This window comes from Antennarius striatus, chromosome 9 (genome assembly GCF_040054535.1).
Source record: "Antennarius striatus isolate MH-2024 chromosome 9, ASM4005453v1, whole genome shotgun sequence".
Taxonomy (NCBI): Eukaryota; Metazoa; Chordata; class Actinopteri; order Lophiiformes; family Antennariidae; genus Antennarius; species Antennarius striatus.
In genome coordinates this window covers 8,114,652-8,125,325 of record NC_090784.1, presented here as the reverse complement: position 1 = coordinate 8,125,325, position 10,674 = coordinate 8,114,652, and the positions used below count along the sequence as shown (strand labels likewise).

Here is a 10,674-nt window from a genome sequence, read left to right as displayed (position 1 = left end):
TAGATGGGTTTTCCTGGGTGCTGCTTTCCTTTTTCTTGAAGAGAAAACTTGAGTTTCCTCTTCTCTTCTCTTCTCTTCTCTTCTCGTCTCTGTTCTTCTCTGAGGGATGTCGCAACTCCGCGGCTGATAAACAAATCCACGTGCTGCAGTCAAGTTTCCACTGGGGGGGGGGCGGATCCCAAGTATTTCCGGGTTCTCAGTGGAGGATATAAGAAGAGCTGCGCAATGGCAACAGTAGAAGCAAAACACGATCAGGACCAGTAACTTCTGAGGAGACAAATCCACGCAGACAGTTTTATTTTTTTTTGGACTTCACCCGATCGGACAAACCAGGATGCCGTTCCTCGGACAGGACTGGAGGTCACCGGGTCAGAGTTGGGTTAAAACCGAGGAAGGATGGAAAAAGACAACAGCTGACGACAAAAACAACAACGTCTCCGTGGAGAGGTTGGTGTTTAGATCCGAGTCCCGTAAAAGGCCTTCATACAAGCAACAGTTTGGAAGTTTGCGCAGCTCTCCAGTGCGTCACTGTGTGGTTATGGACGGAGGAGAGGAGTGCGTTCAACAAAGGGAGACATTAGGGCCAGACAACGTTCCTCTTCCTGGTTAATCACGAAGTTAAAAATAAAAGCACAAGGGAGAGGATTAACAAACGTTTGTCGAGTTCACTTTGTCAAATGTGTGCGCTGATCCACCACAGAAAGCCCGAAACACGGCCTCAGACGCGCAACGCTGTCTGTGTTTTCATGCGCTCCGCGTCAGAGACGTCAGGAGCTGCTGACACACTCCCACTGCTGTGTAGTTGGATAACATGACGACATGATGATAACTTGATATATGGATTCTTATGTTGTTGTTTTTTTTTCTCTCTCCAGCTTTTGCAAAGTAGAGGTGGAGGAGGAGTGTTTCAACAAGGAGAACCTGCTGCTCTCTCTCGGCTACGACATGGCTGCCAAGAAGAGGAAGAAGGACCTGATGAACAACAACACCAAGGTTCCCTGTGAGTCACTGCAAGAGCCACACAGTCTGGCTTATTGGACAAATATGCAAAGGATAATATTTTGGTGTTTCATGTGTGGGGTTATAAGTCACATAATAATATACCAAAGTTGGGTTCTGGACCACAACTATTAGCTGGAGAGGCTCATGGGGGATGTTACGTAACATTTGTGTGGAGAAGTCTTCTCTAATAACTTTGCTTATGATAAACTCCCCATCATTTCATAAACTCTATTACACTTTTGTGACAGTCATTATAAGCTGCTTAATTAATATAGTTCCATTAATATAAACACTCTGCTCTCTGACAGATTTCCACAGGGAAAAGTGGATTTATGTTCATAAAGGAAGCACCAAAGAGGTAAAAAAAAACAACAACCCCGAACCAACCCAGATTCACATCAACTTTCCATATCATCTTTTGCTAATGTAAACATGCTGAAAAAAGCTCTATACATCTGCTGCGGATCACAATCTAATACCCTGATAATTAAATTCTCCCAGCGCCATGGATATTGTACACTGGGAGAGGCCTTCAACCGCTTGGATTTCTGCAGCGCCATCAAAGACACAAGGAGATTTAATTATGTCGTCAAAGTGAGTCCTCGTCTCCCCCTTTCTTTCTAGTTTCTTGTGTCCTCTGTGGTTTTTTTCCAAGGGAGATGCTTTGTCAGTGGCAGAGAAAGGGTTAAAGACATCACGACACGTGGTACATGTTTAAACATGTTTAAAGATGATTTGTGAAGTCACGTAACTTCCCTTCGTTCAGCTGAACTAAAGTGAATCAGCACCTATTACTGTCAGATTGTTCACTGTGAAATGTGTCCCCCACCATCAAAAGCGTCAGATCAGGAGGGGGGGGGGCTGATAGATAATCACCTGGTAGATTTCGGTACCTTTGCCCCCCTCATCAGCTCTCCCACATGTGCTTCCATGTGAGCTGAGGCTGCATGAGGCCCTGTGGAGGAAGAGGAGGAGGAGGAAGAAGAGGAAAGGGGGAGGGGGGGCTGACAGCTGTGCGGTGAGGTGTGACCACCGGACGGGTTTATGAAACTTGATCTGGTGGTTGTCAGGTGATTCAGCCCCCTCTCTCCCCCCTCCCCCCCATCACTCAGATACACACACACACACACACACACACACACACACACACACACACTTCTCTGTCTTCCTTTGCTCTTCCACTACCGTCCTAATGAATGGTGGGATTTACCAGTTTGGGCTCGGTGTGGAACAGACACACCAATTTCCTGTTTTTAGTGGGCCAGTGACGATGGAACGGAACACATTTTGTAGCTGTTTTGTTATCTGTGGTCATAAACCAAATGGCATTGATGTATTGTGCAATTAAAATATTCCTGAGACATCAGAACACAGAATCATCTAGTATTCCACAAGCAATCTAACTTTTCAGACTCTTTTACTCGTAACTTTCCACAAATATCTGCCATTTGTTTCTGTCTCTGAAGGTTTAGAATGACCTTTCAGCGCCGACTCCGGCTAACGTGTTCAGTGTGGTGTGTTAAGCCAAAAGAACAATATAGCTGTAACACAAGCATCTGGTCTGGACACCGTGTCCTGGGTCGCTCTTCTTCACTGGTTGTGTCTGATGACATTTGCGAGTTCATTTAACTCCGTCTGAGTTCCACGGATCAGGTTCGCTCACGGAAACAACAAGTGGGTCTTTCTTTTCTCGGACAAACTAAGATGACTTCAAGGACACAGAAACTAAAAAGGACTGTATTTTAAGAGTGCATGTGCAGTAACAAGGAGATACGCTTTAAATGTTGATGGTGCGTTTGGTGGTGGGGGTGGGGGAGTAAAAGCGACAAGTAAAGCTATGAAACGCACCTCAGTAAACAGTAGAGGCTAAAAGTAGATACGGAAAAACGCATTGTTCTGCACGACTGCGCTGCAAAAGACAGGAACGCTTGATGAGCAGCTAAAAGAAGGTTGTGGGATTAGGTTTTAGGAATGGGGGCTGGAAAGAATGAGGAAAAGGAGCCAAGAGAGAAGCTTAAATTTGGTTTGAAAACAGAACGTAGTGCGAGGATGTAAGAGAGAAGTTATTTAGTTCAAGATTGAGAATTCTATCAATGCCAGAACATGACTTTTTCCTTTTGGGATGTGGTTGAATAGACTCAGTTGGAGTCATCTGTAGCTCACATATTTTCTGTAAGAAATTGGAAATATGCAATGAGGAACGTTGTCTTAACGTCCCCTCCAGACATCCAGACGGTTACAACAATTTGTTGATGTGATGACAAAGGTCACACGAGCTTAGGGAACATGAGTTTCTCCATGATGTCATAGAATCTGTTACATGCCAGACATGCCACCCTGGATGCAGCTTTTTTTTTTCTTTTTTTTGTTTCCCCATTAGCTAATGGCAACAAGTTGCAAACCTGCACGACTTACATACGATCACGTACCTACATACAAGTTAACCCTCACTAGTGGTGTGAAGGGATTCAGCCAATCCACATGACAAGAATGAAGTGAGTAAAGGTATGCTGGCTGATGCTGAGGGTGTCGTCTAGAACTTTTCCAATACCTACTTCCTACAAAGACAGGAAGAAGCCAGAATGCCGTCTCATAGTTGTTGGATCCAGCTTCCACTGAGACTAATGATCCCTTGGAGCAGCTCCAATTTTTTTTTTTCAAGGCAACATTTATTGTGAGGATTGCAAGTGCCTTTCTTAGAGTGCAGCATAACAAGCATTTGGTAATGTGGCAACGGAACAGAGAGTCAACAGTTGATGGGATGTAATTTATGTTGTTTCTTTCTTACTGTCTCTTTCTCCGCTCTAGCTTCTGGAGCTTATCGCCAAGTCCCAGCTGCCCTCACTCAGCGGAGTGGCTCAGAAAAACTTCATGAATATTCTGGAGAGAGTGGTTAAGAAAGGTGAGCCCCATCACTCAAGTCACCCCACTGGTGTGGCCCTCAGTGTGTGTGTCCTTAATGTGAGGTGGACGTGACCTAAACGCGCACGGGAATCTGTTGACGGCCACTCATTCAGGCCTTTTTTTTTAGTTTTTAGATGTGCGTGAGACATTTTTCACCTTTCTTTAAGATACAAATGTAGATAATAAAATAAAGAAAGCCTTCCTACATTCTCATTTGCATTAAGAGGTGAGGAAATGAAGCCTGGACATTCTAATAGAAGCAAATGGGGAGGGGGGTGGGTGGGGTGGATGTTTGGCTGCAGAGGCATAGTGGGAAACAGACAGTCACCAGGCTCCTCTCTAAGTCTCTGTGTAAACCAAATGTTCCCTCTGCTAAACAGAGACTCTGGTTGTTTAGGTGACCTGGGATCATTCACTGCTCAGGAGAGAAAAACCGTTTAAAACACCCGGTGTAATAATTACCTTTTTGATGATTCCTCATTCGTGCCTGCTAACCACTAACCCGTCACAATCAGGCTTCAGAACTGCTCTTTCAGGTCATGACTGGAGTAAATGGGATGAGTTGGTGTAATTTCTCCTCCTCAGTTCTCGATGACCAGCAGAATGTCCGTCCCATCAAGGAGCTCCTGCAGACGCTCTACATCTCGCTGTGCGGTCTCGTTCAGGGTATGGGCAAGTCCGTCCTGGTGGGGAACATCAACATCTGGGTGCGCCGCATGGAGAACATCATTCAGTGGCAACAGAAGCTGGACAACATCCAGATCAACAGAGTAAGCGTCGGCCTGAAAGACGGATTCACCAAAGCCATCTCCTCCTCAAGAAAAGCATGAATTGTTGTACCTCTTTTTTTCTTCTTCAGCCCACATCTACAGGCATGAATCTGACGGACCTGCCCACCAGCCTGCAGCTGAACATCATGCAGCGTCTGTCAGACGGGAGGGACCTGGTCAGCCTGGGCCAGGTGTGTCCCGAGCTGGGGGCCCTTACTGAGGACCGGCTCCTGTGGAAGAGTCTGTGTCAGTACCACTTCACAGACAGACAGGTATGTGGAAATGAATGGATGATCCGTACATATCGATTGTTGATGACATTAATGGCATGTCATATATATGCTGATGAACTCACCATCATTTCTTGGGGTGTAGTCGGGAGTGTAAGATATGGGATAAAATCTCACAAAAAGCCAAAATAGATATGGTATGTGAAAGAATTCTGTTTTAGGGTGGTGTCCTAAAGTTGGTGTTCCTCCTCTTCAGATCAGGAAGCGCCTGATGGTGTCAGATAAAGGTCACCTGGAGTGGAAGAAGATGTACTTTAAGTTGAGCCGCTGCTACCCTCACAGAGAGGAATACAGTGAAACCCTGCACCTCTGCACACACTGTCACATCCTCTTCTGGAAGGTGGTGTATTTTTCTGTTACTTAACGTTGAACCGAAGTGAATGTGACACTTTAAATTTTACCACAAGCGAAACTGCACTAAGGAGACGGAAATGGAAAATATATTGATATTGATTGTATGTTGTATTATTTTGTTGTTGCAGGAAACAAACCATCCGTGCACAGCCAACAACCCAGAAAGTTGCACTATGTCCCTCTCCCCTCAAGACTTCATCAACCTTTTCAACTTTTGACCCCCCTCCTTCATAAAACAAGGAATTCAAATGAACTGACTGTACATAGTGTACATAAAATTGTACAATATTGTTTCGTTTAATGGCACAATTAACTTGTGGATGAGTATTTAGTTGAGGTATGACCTGAGGGGGCTCGGGCAGGGGGACAATTATGCAATCATGTTTTGAAATAGTACAGAGCCTCCTAGAAGAGTTTACTGTTGAGGATGAGTGGATGTGAGAGGAAAGCTGATGTGCGTCAATTTGCTGTGTGGAGGAGAGAAGGACAGTGTAGAAAAGGAACAGAGGAGTTTAATCTCATTTTTTTGTGTGTGTGTTTTTTATTTTTTAATTACGCCATCAAAGTAAACCTGACCTTTAGGTGTTTTCACTTGTCTTTCCCGTTTGTAAAATGTGGTGCGTGGGGATGAAACGTGTCAGATGACCTTCTGTTCTACTCTGTTTGGCACTAATCTTCAGTTGCTGCAGGACTAAAGGGATGATGAATGTAAGCGGAAGAGTATGTAATTGTTCATTTGAGTGATGATTTGATATGTTGACACACAGCAGTATTTTCTATTTTTCTTTGTTTTTCACTTTTATAAAGATTTGATAAGACTTTTTTTTATTTTGTGCTGCAGCTGCTATAGCAACGGCACCAGAGTGAAGTTTTACCAAAGATATTGACGTTCGTATAACTGTGTGCCTTATCAACAGCAACAAAACAGCAGCTTAATCCTTGTTAACATCAAGAGCTGAAAATATTGCAGTTTATTATTTTCAACAAATGTCTGATTTAGAAGAGAGGATGATTTTAGCGCTGTGATAGCAAACTTGGATGTCTGAAAGATTCAGCCTTTCTGCAGCCTCCTGTGTGATTTCTATTTCAAACAACCAGCTGATTGGAGTTTTGAGTTTTTGACAAGCAGATCAACTTGCTTTATTAAAGAGGAAGGAATATTAGTATGAAGGTACAATTTGACCCAAACTTTCCTCTATCACTGCTCAGACAGTGTGGATTGATGTACATGCTATGCAATGCATTCTGGTCATGTTCTGTTGAATAAAGAAAAGTGAATTTACATCTGTCTTGTTGGCCTCCAGGTACTTTTAAACACACACAGACACAAGAATCATGTAGTAGTCAGATGAAGCTGCCCTGTCCACTTGTATAATAGCGGCACACTTGCGCCATCTAATGGAAACGATATGAACTGCAAGTAAACTTCTTAGGACTCGCTGCTGGTCCAAGTGCAGTTTATCAATCAACTCAACAATAAACTATCAATGTTTGGGCCTGAGTATTTATTACTGGAGCAGGCAATTGAAACAAAATCTTTGGATTATGAAAATGCTCTATATAAAATAAAAATTATGTTCGAAAAATCACCTCATAGCTCCGGTATAGTCAACCAAACCAACAAACTGAAGGGCATTGGTTCTAAGAAGGCATCCCTCCAGGATAATAACCCAGAGACTGACTGAAAAATAAAGACGTCTGATCAGCAACAATAAATGCTCTCACACAGATTAAGTGTAACTTGTCAGCGGTTTTAATTGCTACAGTAGAAGAGTTTAAGTTAAAATCAACAAAGTCTCATCTTATTTTCAGCATGACAATCATATATTACAAACAATTTATTCAATTGCTGGTTACACAATGTCTTTAAATAAATATGATTAATACAAATATTATATCATAGTCATTTAACCAACAAATATTATTTAGCACATGAGTGATTGTGTGCATCCGCTGCAGAATAGCACATCCAGCTATGCCCTGCTGCTGAGGGTGTGTAGGTAGTTATGGAGTGGATTAACATTTCAGATCCAGGATGTTTAAAACTGGTAAAGACATGATTGTGTATTATTGTTGTCAGACACGTATTGTTTAAGTCTACATAAATGTATGTTCCCTGTGCTGATCACACAAGCCCCATTTTCTCCACAAAGCCTTTTTGTCTGGTTAACAACTACTTTGTCCACCAGTTGTACGTCTACAGGATCCAGTGTATTGTTGCTGTGGCAGCAGAATAAGGCAATGTTAATGGCACATTCCCATATATATATATATATTATGTGTGTGTATGTATGTATGTATGTATGTATGTATGTATGTATGTATGTATGTATGTATGTATGTAAGTATGTATGTATGTATGTATGTATGTATGTATATATATATATATATATATATATATATATATATATATATATATATATATATATATATATAAGTTGAAATCTTATGAACAAAGAGCTGCATTAGCAATATTCTTGCTAACTACTCCATCCTCTATCTAGAGTTCGTCACTCCCTCCTTCCTAAACAATTTTGCGTCTGTGAGAAACATCAGCATCAGTAGCAACCTTTAGATTTGAACTCCTGCCATCAGAGTCACCAGTGTTCAACTTTATAGAACACATACATTACATCAGTCAAAAATAAAACTTAACAAAGTTTGTTGCATATTGTCAGCTTCTTACAGTTTGTGTGTGTGTACAGCCCTTTTCTTCATCTCTCCTGCTCATATATGACATGACAGCAAATGAAATGAAGCATATTGTTATCATTATACTAAAACCAGCAATGTCTGGCTGGATTATGTTATTGATGCAGCAGCACCACTGAACATGAAACCTTTATTCAGCAGCACAGCTGGTTGGAGCTGGCCTGTCCTGGTACGTCTAGTGTGTACTGGTTGAGCAGATAGCCACACCTTTGCAAAAAAGGGACTCACAACTCTTCAGTCCATCTGCAACACTCTTTGCTAATCAGCTTTGGCAGCAATTCAATGTCTGACTAAGCTTGAAGTTCAGGTACTCTAGAGGTGAGAGAGGGTTGTGGGGTTAAAACCCCAAAACCCTTTATAACGTTTTATGCACCAACTTCAGTCCATCCTGGGATGCTGAGAACCCCCCTGTGGTTCATGAGGTGTGGCCTGGGGAAGCAGTCGCCATACAGGCCTGTGTACACAAACAAATAAGTACTGAAACAACATAACAAGTGTACGCACACAATACTGTGATAGAATGTTTTGAGAGAGAAACAAAAGCTGTTGCGTTCTTACAACTATCTCATAACAGAAGCACAAAGTTGCAAAAGAAAGCAAAGTTACCAGAGTTAGTAAATGTCACAGAGGTACGGGCTCTCTTTCAGAATTCTGTATAATCCATTCAATTGCATCCCAACCCTAAAGATTGAAAGATCAAAGGTCAGAGAGAATGAAGGATTAAAGGACAGAGTAAGATCATTCACAGGAAATAAGGCGAACAGCAGAAACAGTGACAAACTTGGAAAATCTCCAGATAGAGGACATGAGAAGAGTCATCATCAGTATCTTTATTACAGCTCAGAATACATGTACATGCAAAAGATGAAAAAAACAAACCCCCAAGATAAATGTCATGTTTTTATATTGCGTTACCTTCCTAGCATTAGCCGACATTCTCCTGGCCATCATCCCCTCCAGATAACTGCTTAGACTCACTCCCTTCACTGTGATGATGGCTTCCTGGGTCAGGACAGTCCTGAGGAGCGGGGGGGGTGGGGGGGACAGAGAATGAACACTGTGTACCAGCAAGAACACAGAACCCGACCCCCTTGGGTTCCTGCGCACTGACAAGTTGTTCCCAGAAATGTCTTGAGAGCTGGGATGACAAGTTAAATTATTGTACTCACATCTCAGGGTTGTCGGGGTGTGGTGTGTAAACGAGCCTCTCATCTACTGAAATCAGGTTGGTGAGAGTGATCTGGAAGACAATACAAATCTAGAGCTTCTCATTTCTCAGGTAAAACGTACCAAAACGATGCACGGCAAGATGTTTAGAGTTTCTGTTATGATGTGCCAATAAATTTCTATGGATTATGTTTGTACAATGACCTCAGCAATTAACATGGATTAAAGTCACGGATGCCAGACGGACTCAGTGTTCACATACATTTGTTGAGCAAAGCTCCATCTTCTTCTCCTCGGGGTCGACTATAGAATGTTCCTTCACGTACGTCAGCATGTGGGTGGTTCCCAGGATCTACACCGAGAACAAGACACCAAATTAGCATAAATATCACAGGTCACATGGGTGTGCCTGACACAATTTGTATAGGAACCACCAACATTTACATACCTGCTTCTAGATATCTTGGATTGTGTGTGTGTGTGTGTGTGTCTGTGTGTGCGTGTGTGTGTGACATACTGCTCGAACAATGGCTGGGAGGCCCCACTCCGTGCTGAGGAGCCTGTGGCTGTGCAGGCGTCCGTTTCCATCCAGGCTGCGGTCCAGCACGTCCACCCCCACCACACTGGGGTTCATGGGGTTGGGGTACTTTCTCATGGCAGCTTTGATCACCGTCTCCCACGGATAACTGCACACATAATGAAAGGGAGGAAACTTCTGATTACCTTTTGATGAGTGGGGTATGTTTCATGACCCCCCGCTCCCCTTTATTATTGTAAAACACGACAATAAAGTAAAAATAAAGTGAGTGGATGAAGCGGGTAAGAAATGAATGAATGAATGAATGAATGAATGAATGAATGAATGAATGAATGAATTCCTCATCAGAGCTGGTGAATTATGGAGTCAAAAGCTTAGAATTCAGTTGCTTTTTTCTAAAAAAAAAAAAAAAAACAGCTCATGAATGTGAGGGTCCATCACCCCCAGCAACGAACCAACCTGAAAGCATGCTCTGTGCTCCAGATCCTCATTGTATCAAGACACAACGATCCGATCGTCTGAGGCTGTTTTCACCGGACCGAGTTCAGTCCATGTCGGTCAGAGGACGGGCCTGTATGGGGGTCCCTCTCCACCATCAGTGGAGCAGGTTCTCCGTCCGTCCTCACACCGCAGCCTGGATCCGCTGCCGAACCCCAGGTCACCAGAGCAGGCTGGAAACTACAAATGTATCGATTATCACTAATATTTAGATCAGCTGAAGACGAGGGACAAACCGGTGCACCGGCAGAGACATCAGATGTCGAGCCGGACACACTGAGATAGACGGTTCCGGTTTGGAATTTCAAAATAAAATCATCTACACGTTGACGTTTTTTGTTTCAACCATGTTCTCCAAGGGTTTTGAACTAACCAAAGGAGATGCTGGCTGTTAAGGGTTGTAGTGGTTATAGGGTATAGGATAATCTAAGAATTGACC

General features: G+C 43.0%; 2 protein-coding genes across 3 annotated transcripts; one reads left to right on the top strand and one right to left on the bottom strand.

The window, feature by feature from the left end:
* The first annotated feature begins 211 nt into the window (after positions 1-211).
* Positions 212-6,602, top strand: fbxo32 (F-box protein 32). Its single transcript, XM_068324289.1, has 9 exons — positions 212-447; positions 876-1,000; positions 1,311-1,360; positions 1,504-1,596; positions 3,811-3,904; positions 4,492-4,676; positions 4,766-4,948; positions 5,163-5,306; positions 5,449-6,602. The coding sequence occupies exons 1-9, from the start codon at positions 335-337 to the stop codon at positions 5,536-5,538; spliced, it is 1,077 nt and encodes a 358-aa protein (XP_068180390.1). The 5' UTR covers positions 212-334; the 3' UTR covers positions 5,539-6,602.
* Positions 6,603-7,845: 1,243 nt separating this feature from the next.
* Positions 7,846-10,468, bottom strand: prelid3a (PRELI domain containing 3A). 2 transcript variants are annotated; one of them, XM_068324266.1, is made up of 7 exons: positions 10,197-10,468; positions 9,717-9,885; positions 9,462-9,551; positions 9,202-9,272; positions 8,948-9,050; positions 8,639-8,713; positions 7,846-8,486 (listed from the first exon to the last, which is right to left on the bottom strand). In XM_068324266.1, the coding sequence occupies exons 1-6, from the start codon at positions 10,226-10,228 to the stop codon at positions 8,654-8,656; spliced, it is 525 nt and encodes a 174-aa protein (XP_068180367.1). In that variant the 5' UTR covers positions 10,229-10,468; the 3' UTR covers positions 7,846-8,486; positions 8,639-8,653. The 2 variants fall into 2 exon arrangements, with proteins under 2 accessions (XP_068180367.1, XP_068180368.1); XM_068324267.1 differs by lacking the exon at positions 8,639-8,713.
* Positions 10,469-10,674: the final 206 nt, after the last annotated feature.

Coding starts and splice junctions, on each gene's coding strand:
- prelid3a (XM_068324266.1), bottom strand. CDS start 10,228: ATGAGGATCTGGAGCACAGAGCATGCTTTCAG. Junction 9,552..9,716: donor TCCCAGCCATTGTTCGAGCA/GTATGTCACACA, acceptor TTCTCGGTGTAG/ATCCTGGGAACCACCCACAT. Junction 9,051..9,201: donor CACCCCGACAACCCTGAGAT/GTGAGTACAATA, acceptor CCCGCTCCTCAG/GACTGTCCTGACCCAGGAAG.
- fbxo32 (XM_068324289.1), top strand. CDS start 335: ATGCCGTTCCTCGGACAGGACTGGAGGTCACCGGGTCAGAGTTGGGTT. Junction 448..875: donor AACAACGTCTCCGTGGAGAG/GTTGGTGTTTAG, acceptor TTCTCTCTCCAG/CTTTTGCAAAGTAGAGGTGG. Junction 3,905..4,491: donor GGAGAGAGTGGTTAAGAAAG/GTGAGCCCCATC, acceptor TCTCCTCCTCAG/TTCTCGATGACCAGCAGAAT.